This window comes from Ilyonectria robusta (assembly GCF_021365365.1).
Source record: "Ilyonectria robusta strain PMI_751 chromosome Unknown BGZ61scaffold_54, whole genome shotgun sequence".
NCBI lineage: Eukaryota > Fungi > Ascomycota > Sordariomycetes > Hypocreales > Nectriaceae > Ilyonectria > Ilyonectria robusta.
Window position 1 is genome coordinate 52410 of NW_025764488.1, and position 12406 is coordinate 64815.

The 12406-nt window shown below is 52.1% G+C and overlaps 6 protein-coding genes across 6 annotated transcripts; 3 read left to right on the forward strand and 3 right to left on the reverse strand.

Moving 5' to 3' along the window:
• Positions 1 to 33: 33 nt before the first annotated feature.
• Positions 34 to 2117, forward strand: BGZ61DRAFT_486747 (major facilitator superfamily domain-containing protein; the record flags this gene model as incomplete). The annotated part of the gene is made up of 4 exons (XM_046249888.1): positions 34 to 544; positions 642 to 824; positions 892 to 1808; positions 1869 to 2117. 4 exons carry the CDS (start codon positions 34 to 36, stop codon positions 2115 to 2117), a joined length of 1860 nt encoding a protein of 619 aa, XP_046094664.1.
• A 1067-nt stretch (positions 2118 to 3184) lies between these two features.
• BGZ61DRAFT_467067 (polysaccharide biosynthesis-domain-containing protein) lies at positions 3185 to 4348 on the forward strand. The gene is made up of 5 exons (XM_046247733.1): positions 3185 to 3364; positions 3440 to 3464; positions 3526 to 3810; positions 3863 to 3899; positions 3957 to 4348. The coding sequence occupies exons 1-5, from the start codon at positions 3287 to 3289 to the stop codon at positions 4027 to 4029; spliced, it is 498 nt and encodes a 165-aa protein (XP_046094665.1). The 5' UTR covers positions 3185 to 3286; the 3' UTR covers positions 4030 to 4348.
• A 427-nt stretch (positions 4349 to 4775) lies between these two features.
• On the forward strand, positions 4776 to 6692 carry BGZ61DRAFT_570967 (uncharacterized protein; the record flags this gene model as incomplete). Its single annotated transcript, XM_046256056.1, has 2 exons — positions 4776 to 4779; positions 4865 to 6692. 2 exons carry the CDS (start codon positions 4776 to 4778, stop codon positions 6514 to 6516), a joined length of 1656 nt encoding a protein of 551 aa, XP_046094666.1. The 3' UTR covers positions 6517 to 6692.
• BGZ61DRAFT_191710 (major facilitator superfamily domain-containing protein) lies at positions 6685 to 9073 on the reverse strand. The gene is made up of 2 exons (XM_046237805.1): positions 6917 to 9073; positions 6685 to 6865 (listed from the first exon to the last, which is right to left on the reverse strand). The coding sequence occupies exons 1-2, from the start codon at positions 8723 to 8725 to the stop codon at positions 6854 to 6856; spliced, it is 1821 nt and encodes a 606-aa protein (XP_046094667.1). The 5' UTR covers positions 8726 to 9073; the 3' UTR covers positions 6685 to 6853.
• Positions 9074 to 9523: 450 nt separating this feature from the next.
• BGZ61DRAFT_486751 (uncharacterized protein) lies at positions 9524 to 10185 on the reverse strand (the record flags this gene model as incomplete). The annotated part of the gene is made up of 3 exons (XM_046249889.1): positions 9524 to 9930; positions 10037 to 10077; positions 10166 to 10185. 3 exons carry the CDS (start codon positions 10183 to 10185, stop codon positions 9524 to 9526), a joined length of 468 nt encoding a protein of 155 aa, XP_046094668.1.
• On the reverse strand, positions 10123 to 12054 carry BGZ61DRAFT_191743 (uncharacterized protein). Its single transcript, XM_046237809.1, has 3 exons — positions 11811 to 12054; positions 10934 to 11700; positions 10123 to 10766 (listed from the first exon to the last, which is right to left on the reverse strand). The coding sequence occupies exons 2-3, from the start codon at positions 11680 to 11682 to the stop codon at positions 10508 to 10510; spliced, it is 1008 nt and encodes a 335-aa protein (XP_046094669.1). The 5' UTR covers positions 11683 to 11700; positions 11811 to 12054; the 3' UTR covers positions 10123 to 10507.
• Between the last annotated feature and the right edge of the window lie 352 nt (positions 12055 to 12406).

Sequence of the window (12406 nt, forward strand, 5' to 3'; positions counted from 1 at the left end):
TTATTATTAGGATAGACGACTCCTACGACCACAATGGTGAACCATCCAGCCAACTCATCCGATCAACACGATGAGCCGGTAACTACATCTCTCGCCTTAAAGCGAGAGCCTACCCGGGAGGAAAAAACACGCGAGGCCATCGACGAGGGACACGACGCCGACATTCCCAGTAACATCGGGTTTATTCTGACCGAGACCGAAGAACGCAAGCGTCGAGCGAGTATTGTCAGCAGTCGACGTGCAAGGAGGAGCAGCAGTGTCGCCGGTGACCACGACCGGGTACGCGGAGATTTGGAAAAGAGAAGGAGTAAAGAACACCAAGATCTTGAGAAAGGAGTCTCCAGAGATGGGAATAAAGATGACGACGACAAAGAAGAGGAGGATGAGGAAGACGACGGAGAAGAGACTTCAAGCAGCGAAAACGATATTGTTTGGTGGGAAAGTGACAACGACCCTGAAAACCCCTACAACTGGGCTCGCTGGAGAAAGGTTCTCAATTGTTTCCTTGTCAGCGCGCTGACTTTTGTCACGCCCCTCGCGTCGTGTAAGTTTGGTTCGCTCCTTGATGGAATTTTCACGGGTTGTTCATGCGATAAACGTGGCCATGATATCGCTCTCATGCTGATTTATACTACCTGCAGCTATGTTCGCCCCTGGCGTTCCGGAACTGATGGTCGAATTCGAGAGCAAGAGCTCCGAGCTCGCCTCCTTTTGCGTCTCCGTGTACGTCCTGGGCTTCGCGGCTGGACCCATGATCTTTGCCCCTTTGTCTGAGTTGTATGGCCGCATCCCTGTCTATCATGGCTGCAATGTTGGGTTCATTGGTAGGTCGCTTTGCCGTGATTGAACTCCCCATTTATCAACAGTCTTACTAACCTCTAATTCTCAAAGTCTTCCTCATCGCCTGCGCCAAAGCGCCTACGCTTGACTCCCTCATCGCCTTTCGCTTCCTTAGTGGCATCTTCGGGTCTGCTCCCATCACCAATGGCGGAGGAACCATTGCCGACATGATCGTCCAGGAGAAGCGCGGTGCTGCCATGGCTAGTTTCGCCATTGGTCCTCTCCTCGGCCCCATTATCGGCCCAGTTGTTGGCGGAATTGTGTCAGACGCCCTTGGCTGGCGCTGGGTCTTTTGGATCCTCACCATCATCTCCGGGACACTCTCGGCCATCTTCTTGATCTTCTCTGGCGAGACGTACGCTCCCGTGATCCTAAAGAGGAAGACTGAGAAGCTCCAGAAAGAGACGGGCAACCCTCGGCTGCGTTCGAAACTTGATGCTGGCTTAAGTCCGGCCGACTATTTCAAACGCGGAATTCTTCGTCCCTTTAAGATGCTCCTCTTCTCTCCCATCTGTATCATCTGCGGACTCTACGTCGGCCTTGCCTACGCTTACCTCTATCTCATGTTCACTAGTCTCACACCTTTGTTCATGCGCATATACGGCTTTAGCACGATAAACGCTGGCCTCACATTTCTTGGCCTTGGTGTTGGAAGCATGATTGGAGTTGCATACTTCTCCGTGGCTAGCGACCGACATATCAAGAAAATGGCTGCACGGGACAAGCAACGCGCCGCCGAAGCTTCACAGGTCGATGGTGGAGAGGCTGGTGGTGCTCGAGATGATGACACGGCCTCAACCATTAGTGGAATGAAGCCCGAGTATAGACTGCCACCGCTAAGGATTGGTGCCGTGTTGCTCCCCGCGGGATTATTCATCTACGGCTGGACGGCTGAGTATAAGGTTCATTGGATTGCGCCCATCATCGGAACTGCTATTATGGGTATTGGAAACCTCATCATCTTTATGGTTTGTTCTTACCCTCTGCCCTTGGTCGAAAATTAACACCGCTAACTGCCCAAAAAACAGTCGCTCCAGATGTACCTCGTAGACAGCTTTACCGTATACGCCGCTTCCGCCCTGGCCGCCAACGCGGTAATGAGGTCTATCGCGGGTGCTCTGTTACCTCTGGCCGGTCTTCCCATGTACGATAAGCTCGGCATGGGCTGGGGCAACAGCTTGCTTGGCTTCGTTGCCGCCGCGCTCCTACCAGCTCCCTGGCTTTTCATGAAGTATGGCGAGTATCTGAGAAAAAGGTTTGAGATCAAGGACCTATAGCGTAGAGGTGAGGGTGGCTGAAATTGGGCATTGCATTTATTCTCCATCAGCGTTTGTGGCATATGATGCATCAATTGGTTAACTGAAACTGGCGCAAGGGTTTGGGAAGCATATGTACAAAACGTATATACAGAACATAAGGAAGATACAAGTAAAAGGAGACAGGTCCGTGATATGCTAATTCTCACACGAACACTTACACTGGATAAGCTCTCGCTGTGGTTACTCCATGTGGAGTCTGGGCTTCTCTCAGCAGTGCTAGGCCATCACCAGCGTTGGTTCGAGCCATTTAAATCGTCCAAATATCCGACCTCGTCTTCTTTCACCCTCTTTCTCGACCCCTACTGTAGGGACGGAGTGTAAGAAATGTTGAAAGCCGTTAATTGTTAAATACTGAACAGGCTTTACTGCCCCGGAACCATATACCCAGCACAGAAAAGCCTAGCAATATATCAGGAATTATGGAAACCACGTCTCATCCCAACCCCAACTATTTACGTTTCCTTGAGGGGTCACTGAAACTTGCCCGCCAATTCGGGCAAATATGAGAGGAGTTGAAAGCGGAGCAGAAGTAGAAAGACAAGGGGAATCATGACTCGATCCCAGGATGCGGGGTGACAGTCTGAAGCGCAATGTCCTCGCTGGCCGGCAAGTCATCAAGTAACGTCATTGTCCTATCTTCAAACCAATGAATATAAAGGCTTTTCTGATTGATCCGCAAGTAAATGGAATGAGTTATGAGAATATGGTGTCAACTTCCAAAAATAGATACACTGGCTATGTCCTGTCCGCTGGGTTCTATCCTGACTGAGGCTTACACCCATGGTGTAATTCCATCATGTGACTTTCAGTATTTTCTGCCCGCCCTGAAATGGAGTTTATCGAAGTTGCTGTCCTCGTTTGCTGACTATTGTGATGCTATGTGTTAGTGTTAGTGCCTGAAGCATCCACCAACTTCGAGTAGGCACTAGAACCACAGTGCGTATAGTACAGTGTTAACAGGCGCATGCACTATGCGCTGATATCATCCTCCCACTTTTTTCCATTGCCCCTCCATCGGCTTGCTTCACACCCGACTGCCCCACGTTCAAGGTTTTTGTCAACACCAACAACACCACAACTTTGCGATTCGACACGACGGAATAAATTCGACATCACATTTAGCCAAAATGGATCCCCTTGATAGCATGTCCGGCGGGCCCATCCCCAAGAACTTTGACGCCGAGAACGCCGAGAACAACGAGGATGTGAGTTGCCCCACGTCATGGCAGGCCTGAAATGCCAGAGCCACCAAGACTGTTAGCTAACCTTCGTCCCGCCAGATCGAGAAGCAGTTTGCTGTAAAGGGTGTGTATCTATGCATTCAAAAATACCAAAAGACTTCCTCGCACTAACATTGTGTCCTCAGTCGTCCAGCACATGCAGACCTACTGGTCCATCCTTGAGATGGTCAAGGGTTCGACCCTCCGCCTGACCAAGATCGACGACGAAATCTACGAGCACCTCAAGGCCGACTTCCCCGAGTTCGACCCTGCCGCCACCATTAACGAGGACGAGATGAAGAGCAAGCAGGGCAAGGACAGGTGGCGCAAGTTCTTGATGGCCTACGAGAAGAAGGTTGACGACTACAATTTCGGCACCATGGTCCGCAACGACGCCAAGGCCGAGTACGAGGAGAACACCACTGTTTTCGGTATGTAAATCGAAACTGAAATGCATTTCTCGAACGCTGACAATGTCTGCAGTGCCGCGTATGCAGTTCTACGCTGTTGAGATTGCCCGGTAAGACTACTTTCCACACGAGTTGGGAGCTACTTTGTTCTAACGGCTATGCCACAGAAACCGCAACGGCTTGAACGATTGGATCTACGAGCAGGCTCAGGCTGAGAAGGCCAAGGCCAAGGGCAAGTAAAATAGAACCAAAGGCCAGGAATACACCAGAAAAGCACACATTTCACCGGCAATTCACCATCTCGCCGACCGACGACCGACCACGGATCCAAGGAGCTCCGCGCAGTTGATAGCGGCGGTTAAAAAGAGGAGGAGAAAACGCAGGGCCTTCTCAGGCGGCTCCCTGTAGAGCCATCACGGAATGGCAACAGCCAGGTCCTTGAATTGTATTCGAACTTGAACCCCACGTTCTCTTAAGCGGGAGTGTGCGGAACTAGATGTCTGTAGATACTGAAATATTCAGTGATACCCCAATACAATGCAATGTTTTTTTCAGGCAATTTTTGCTTGGAACTATCTGTGAAGTGATGTCCCAATTTTAGCTAGACTTGCATACCTGACATGCCAAATCACGGAGAAAGGATAAAATCTACTTATTATGATTTACTATGTCATGGTATTTCGTAGTTGAATAAGAGCGATGCCTTGGATTGCCTACTAGTGCCGTAACTACCCATCCTAAGCGTAACGGGCAAACAGACAAAGGATCCGTCAGCCAAAGGAGGAAATGAGGCAAACAAAGCGGCAAGTTTTGACGTAAAAGTAAACAAGCAGTGAGTTGAGAGCACGCCCAATCTTGGCAGAGGGTGATTCACTGTTCCTTACATCATCCTCTCGTACTTCTTGACCACCATTCGCGACCAACTTTGTCACAACAATGCTATTTCGCCACAACAAAAGCTCCAGAACCCGTCGTCAGGAGTCGAGATGAGTAAGAATCCTAGTTTTCTGTCCATATCTACGATCAGCTCTTACCCCGAAGCTCTCTGGTTTATATTAACTAACGAAGTGCAAAGTGGCGCTGGCAAAGGGGCGAGCTCGAAGCCATTCCGCCATCCAGAGATCTCTCTCGTCGCCCTTCCCTGAAGGAACCCACGAAAAGCTCGATCATGACTCCATCACTTCGCTCAGGAATACCGAAGTGAATCCTCACCGACAGGGCCTCCCCGCTTGGGATCGCACATTTGACGCTGTGTACCACAAGCACGCGGTAGACCAGAACACGACCAACAACGCCGCCCGGTTCCCTGACGCCATCCAGCAGTTTTTCAAGGATCATGGCCACAAAAGACCAAGTTCTGGATATTTCCGTCTCCCTGACAGCGTTCGCATGCGGATCTGCCAGTTTGTCCTGGCACCACACCGCACTGAGAAGCCCATCCGCCTCAACCGGAGTTCCTTCAACCGGGATTGCTGGCGTACCGACGATCTCCAGTCGCCAAGCACAGCACTGCTGCCTCTTGGGCCTTACTTGGAAGTCTCATTTGGGTTCCGTGCAGATTTGCTCGTTGCCTTTCTCCTTGAAGTCAGGCTCCATGCCACATTCTCGCCTTACGTGGGACCCCGAGTCAGCCCGCTTGCTACGACATGGCTGAATAAATACGGAAAATATGCCCAGGAAATCGTCGTCGAGATCGACATGACGCGCCTCGACTGTGGTGCCGAGATATACGCCGTTGGCCTACTCCCTGGCGTTGAACACATTGACGCACTGCTGCATAAATTTGTCGAACACCAACTTTGCCGAAAGAAAACGCGGCCCCTGAACAGCTTGGTTCTTCTGTGCCGGAGGTTCTATGGCCTACGATACCAAGACCAGCCAACTAAATCCGTTACTGGGCGATCGAGTGAAGCAAGCAATTACAGTCGTCTGAGCCAGAGATCCGAGCCACCGTCCAGTCTCGAAGGGACGAGGCAGGACTCACCTGGATTCGAAAAGGCACTCAGCTCTTCGCCAGTCCGCCGCCGGCCCTTTTGGAATATCGACTCGGACGAGGCTGCGAACTCCCCAACCGAAGGAACTGACGGCACGGAGACGCCGGATCCGAGACAGACCGACAACAAGACCCCAACGAGCCCCTTCTTGCCGGGCCACCAAGTCTACTACTGCCCAGATTCCTATCTCGACATATGTGACCGCCTCCTGGCACTGCGCGGCCGCATCAACTCCGTCCGTATCTGCGGCTTCAGCGAAGAGTACGCAACTCGGTTTGTAGACGCCATGTTTCCATCCGCGCCAAGGGACTTGAGACAACATTGCTACCGCGTAGCTCCATCAACCATCTGGCCACGGCTGAGTGGCCAGAAATCCTACATCGACATGGGAAACCGAGCTCTTCTGCTAGATGATCATGATACTGTCGCGGCCACGAGTTCCAACGCGGCTGTGGCAGCTTGGGAGGGATGCGTTCAGTTGCCCCCACCGGTCATTGACGCGTCCGGAACCCCCTCTCTCCCGCCAGTCGTGAGGGCGCTGCAGAGGATGAGAAGCCAGTCATTGGAGTCCAGCGTGGGTTCCCAAACTCAAGGGGAACAAGGCCGGGCTAATGGTGCGTTGGAAGAAGTCGGAGTTGAGAAGACGAGGATAATGCGACTGCTGGATGTGTACGGAAAGGCAAAAGCTAAGAGGAAGCGAAGCTTGTCGAAAGAAATTTCCGCCACGTTGTAGCAATGGTTGATCGACGATCTTTGGACATGCCAGATAACACGGTGTTCTTTTGTATGATAATAGAATAATCGCTCATTTCGTAGAAACGCGTTAACATCCGTCGTGTAATCCGAGTGGTTCGCTCCATCAAACTCCCCAATATGTCTAGCTGCAGCAGACATCCCTTCCCTGCTATGAAAAGACTGGCTATCTAGTTTCCTCATCATAAGTCATAATTTTGAACTCTCCAACTCTTGCTCTTCCTAGAAGGTCTAGTATGTCAAAGCTAACCCCCAGTTTGAAGAAACCGAGAGAAAAGCCTGTACACCCTGTTATTCTGCGAAAAGTATCCAAGACTTTATTGCAAAGACTATCACAAGGTTAGCTTCTGTACCGCCGATCGGGGATATTGGGATCTTACAATAGCAAATTTGCTCCTGGACCGAATCTTCTCTCCGAAAAACACCAAAACCCAGGGAATAAGTGTCAGTCCGCTAGCAATCCCACCAAGGAGGCATCCCGCGTTTCGCAGACCGAGGTTGTCGAACATGAGCCCAGTGATGATTGGGAATGAACCCCCCAACACGTTGCGGCAGAAGCTCTGGGCGGCGAGAGCCGACGAAGCATAGAGGTGATATGTGTCTGCAAGGTAGTTGAAGGTTGCGAGATACACTGAGTAAATACCCCAGTTGGCGAATCCAATCCCGATGGGTTGTGCGTAATGGCTAGAGCTGGCTGGACCCAGAAATGCACCGAACAATCCTGCGGGGAGGAATAGCGATGTAATGCATGCAAAATAAAGCCTTGCTTCTGGCGCTTCCGCAGGGAAGTTCTTCCTCATGAATGCCCAAAACCTGGATCCCGATTGGGGCTTGTCTCCCTCTTCTTGCTTCCTCCATTGGGGATGCTTCATCAGATTTTCTTGCAAGATGCCCACGATTGTTGCGACAATAGCAGATGCAATCATAGCCGTGTAGACACGGCTGGACATGTCGAGGTTGTCTGAGTAGAGGTATGGAACAACGGCGAAGGACAAGTATAGGACTCCCCACGAGAAAGCAGCCCAAATCGAGAAGCAAAAAACGACAGGCTCAGTGAAGAGTAGATAGAAGGGGCGTTGGACCGATGTCGACATCATCTTGGCCAATGATGCCCGCTGTTCATCCGCCTTGACAACCCATCTGACGCGCCGTAATCGACGCTGCGGCCTTTGTTCCTGACCAGAGCTATACTCAAGTTCGGCGGGGTCGGGCTGTAGGGTTTTGATGGTCGACGATGATGATTCAGCAGTATCTTCCTCAACTTCTGTTACCCAGACGCCGTAGGCGCCCGCGCTCTCCAGTTGTTCGTACCATTGGTTCAGCCTTTTGGCTTTCCTCGACAGCAAGACTGACCCTCGGGTCTCGCGGAAGAAGAATATGATGGCAACAAGAAGGACACCGTCCATGATTACCTGGTGCCAAAAAGCCCACTTCCATGCTTGCGTTGGATTGCTCATGCCATCCACAAAGGCTGCGGAAACCAGCGGCCCTGCTCCAGTTCCTGCCAGTACAGCTCCGCTGAATACTGCCATTGGGGTATTCCTCTCTTCTTTGTCCCATAAATCAGCGATAACACCGCCAATGATGGAGCTGAACACTGAGCCACCAACCCCAACCAAGAACCGGGCAACCAGCATGCCAGCAAGGGAGGTCATGACAGGGCAGACGGCCTGGAATATGACATATACGACGCCAGCAAAGACAAAGACTGGGTAGCGCCCCAAAATCTCGGATATCGGAGCAAGGGCCATGGGAGCTATGGCAAAGCCCATACAGAACGTCGTAATGCCGACAAGAGCGGCGAGGTGACTCGTGTTGAGATCCTTTGCCATCAGGGCAGAGGGAGGCGAGTAGGCGCCGGCAGTATACGCCGTAAGGAACGTCGCGACGCATGAGAGCGCGAGCAAGATGTTTTTTCGGGTCAGAGCCCAAGTCAGGGGAGAGGTATAAGCCCGCAAGTCTGGGCATGGCGGCAGTTGCTCGTTATCGCGAAGACCGGCTTCCTGGGCTGTTGGAAGCGACGGGAGGTTGCTGCTGAAGGAAAGATAGAGATATGATATCGATTCGTCGCTGGCGAATACTTTTTCTGTAATTTTGGGCGCGAGAGTATTGTCAACGCTGATCTCCAACTCGCCCTGATCGAGTACCGGAGTATCTCCGTCCCAACGGGACTCGCTATTTGGAGACATTTTCGTTCTCTGTGGTGCCTGTGGTGCGTTTCAAGGCTTGATCTGAAGGAATCGTCGTCAAGAGCTTCAGTTGGCCAGCCAGTTTTGTGTTAGATACTGGCTTCGATAAGGATGAGACAACATCCGGGTGGGTTGGGAGTTGATCGTGAGACACTGAAAAGCAGTACCACACCCATTGGGGCACAACCCCGGGTTATGAAGGCTGGCTGGACGGGATAAATGAAACGGGAGATGAGCATAGCGGCGGAATGGCGACGGGAATAATTGCCTCTGGGTGTAATATCCGCCTTTCCATGTCAACCCGAAAGACTAATAAGACCCACGAATGACTTGTACACGGTGCTAGGCGCTAGTGCGGACTCGGCAGAACTGAAGTGGTGTTGAAGATCAGCGGGTATCTCTCGGACAAGAAAAATGATACCTATTAGGAATCAGGTTAGGGGCGATCGGATTTATCATCTTTCAGTCCCGCTTGATGAGCGCTGAGAGACACAAATTCGCTGTTGGATGTTTCTTCCCACCGAATAAGTGAGAGTATCAACCGTTCACTGACGTCCGACACATATGCAAGGCTGGCCATGAAAGGTCTGGGCCTTGACGGGAACAAGCCATTCGTATCCCCCCACTCAGCCATGCAATCGGACCTGCCTCAAGTGTCCGAGGCCGAGATGAGATTTCTTCCGAGGCCGGGAATAAGATGGGCATGCAGCATGATGACGGGCCCAAGAGTGTTTTGGTCAATCAGCGGCACTTGAACCCTGGACACGAGCAGTCTCGCGGGGCCGCCAACGCTGCAATTCAGCCATCTTTTCCACGAATTTTAGCCGAGGACCAAGGGAAGCCAGCTGATTGGGCATGGGTCCGAACGGAACTCGTCTTGATGGGAAGAAAAGAGGCTGAACTGCCGAGAGTTGGTCGTTTAGAGACAACACCGCCTCGCTCAGCGGGGTTCTTGGCACGGCGGGATCCACAAGTGAGGTGGGGAGAACTATGACCGACTATTACCGGAACATGGTTTTCTCGTGCCACGGGAATCTGAGAGGGGAAGGTGAGCATAGTTCGTTGGGCACTTGAAGATGAGGGAGATGAGATGAGATCTGGGGAGCACACATACGTACCTGGTATTAACTTCCCCACCCCTCCCAAAGCGGGCCCCGCGGGCTGCGCGCGTAACTTAACCGGTCTAAACCCGCGGGGAATCCCATCTGAGGCGAAGTGGGTGGTAGCATTGCAGTTTTGCTGGATATGTTGAAGACGTCAGTTAGCTTGGGATGGGTGTTTGGTGGGAGTCACGAGTAATGGACTGCGTACCACGTGATGCGTCATCTGACCGAGTCTTATCGCGGAGGCACCTTGAACATCAAAGCATTTCCCCCAGTTATTTTACATTGCGTGGACTAGCATGAGACGGCGGTTGTGAAATTCTCATTCTCGGCGTACCATTGAACTCTAGCGTCCATGGAATTGGTTCAGTTCCTCAACACTATCCCGATCTAGCTTTTCGAAGCTTTTATGTTGTCCACCCACCCCTTATTCGCCTATGTTCTATGGCCAGGATACGACCTACAGCCCCAGACTCAATTGTGGTGGATCCTGGCTGCGTAGACGACGAAATATGCAGTCACATGGTAACATGGGCGAAGCAGAGAATTATTCCATTAGAACCAATATCGTCAGCGTGACGTTGCAACGGGCACCGGGGGCTTCGGTGCCCCGGCACGCTCCCACTGTGTCCGATAAGCCAGCCGGTCGAAGCCGGTCAAAGCCGGTCAGATCCCGCCATTAATCTACGTCGTCGGGGCTGGTCTTTTCGTACCCCTCCTCGCCAAACTTGGGCCCGAACTTGTCTCGCGCTTCGTTGAGGGCTTTGACCTCGTTGTACTCGCCCTCCTCTTCGGGAATCGGGATCTCTCGCTGCTCGGCAATGGACTCCTTGGCCCCCGGCTTGAGGGACCCGTCCTCATTGACAAATTCTTTGTTGTACAGAGTGAAGAGGACGACCAGATATGTCTGATCTGTTTCCTTGTTCCTCAAGACGTATCTGAGCTGGTGTGAGCGTCTCTGGTTGGACCTGAGACAGTAGACGAAGAGAGGCGTAAGAAAGATGATCATCTAGACGCGTACCCCCGGCCGTCGAGGGTCGGAGGCTCGCAAGGAAACTGGGGACACCTGCAAAACAGGCCCAAAATCAAGCAGACGGGTGCTTACCTGAGGCCTTGGCCATCCCAGTACTTCATGATGGGCAACTGGAACCCGGGCAGGTTCAAGGCCAGGTTGGAAAAGTCGAGATAGGGGTTGAAGAAATCCAGGCCATAGGTCTGGTCGTACTCAAACACCCACTTATCCTTGCTATCGGCGCGGAGCGCCCACTTCATCCGCGCCTTGTTGTCTTCGGGGGCTCCGATCTCCTCACGGGCCTTCAAACCAGCTTCGTCGCCGCCTTCCTCGAACCAGAGACCACCCTTGTCCTCGTCAAACTCACCGGAACCCACATGGATGGTGTTGAAGGAGCTTAGAGCGGGCCCATACAAGTATGGCTTGTCGGCATAGGCATCTCCATCCAGGCCCGGGTCAATCCACCACCGGACAATGCTCATGGCTGTGTTGAAACCGGGGGGAAGGCGATCTCGGATGGGGCGATCAAAGTCATTACCGAACTGCAAGTTCGTAGCCATGATTCCAGCGCCATCTTCACCAGCTGGCTTCTTGGCGGTGAAACGGAACGCGATGCTGTACTGATCCTGGTTGTAGGCATGAGGCTCGGCGGAGAAGTAGGGAGACGTGGCTGGCGATTCACGAGGGAGTCCTTTGTAATCCTGGATTCGCACGTTGAGCTCAATGTCGGCGAGGTCACTAGAGATGCGAATTGGCTGAGCCATGTTGACAGGAACTTGAACATGCCCATCCTCGTCGTAGCCTGGGCCGGCCGTGATACGCAAGGTGTAGTTTTCTGCCATTTTTTTTTGGTGTTGCCCCTGCGATTATCCAATGTCAGCGATACTGAGCGGAGTGGTGCTGATAATGTGGGTGATTTGAAGTGATCTGGAATCTCAATAAGAAATAAAATAAAATAGATCGCCACAACCACTGGAGAAAAATTCGGTCTGGATGTATTTGAGAGTCAAGGGCCACAGCAAAGAGCTTCCATGATGGCTCGACTGTCTGGAGTATATGACGTGAGTTTTTTTTGCCCCCGTGCGCGTCGGCGTGTGGCCAAGCTCATCAGCGACCATGCTACGGGTATACGGCGGTTGGTAATTGGATGCGTCAACACCACGGCCACTATTTTGCTCCGCCATGCGCCAATCGAGAGCAGATGTGCGCAGACATGCGTAAATAATAAATGATGAAAGCGTCTCGTCACAGCCGAGTCCTTTCGATTTTCCAGCCTCATGGCGTGCACTGACTGCAGTAATGATTCTATTTGCATGCACCATCCAGTGTCATCTCTGTCATTCTCTGCCCAGAATTCCCGCTACCCTTGTCCGGCGCAGGTTTGGCTGCAAGCACACATACTGCCTCTTCACCGCCGAGTCGTGACGTAGAGTATTGTTGGCACGGTACCCTTGCTCCGCTTCTAGGCCATTTCCCACCAGCTGGATTGCCATCTCAAAAAGTTTGTAGACTGTTACTTTCACATGCTTGACTTACAGGATGGATGATGAAGGTACCTCAAGTTTC

Coding starts and splice junctions, on each gene's coding strand:
- BGZ61DRAFT_467067 (XM_046247733.1), top strand. CDS start 3,287: ATGGATCCCCTTGATAGCATGTCCGGCGGGCCCATCCCCAAGAACTTT. Junction 3,465..3,525: donor GAAGCAGTTTGCTGTAAAGG/GTGTGTATCTAT, acceptor TTGTGTCCTCAG/TCGTCCAGCACATGCAGACC. Junction 3,811..3,862: donor GGAGAACACCACTGTTTTCG/GTATGTAAATCG, acceptor CAATGTCTGCAG/TGCCGCGTATGCAGTTCTAC.
- BGZ61DRAFT_191710 (XM_046237805.1), bottom strand. CDS start 8,725: ATGTCTCCAAATAGCGAGTCCCGTTGGGACGGAGATACTCCGGTACTC.
- BGZ61DRAFT_191743 (XM_046237809.1), bottom strand. CDS start 11,682: ATGGCAGAAAACTACACCTTGCGTATCACGGCCGGCCCAGGCTACGAC. Junction 10,767..10,933: donor TGGGATGGCCAAGGCCTCAG/GTAAGCACCCGT, acceptor ACACCAGCTCAG/ATACGTCTTGAGGAACAAGG.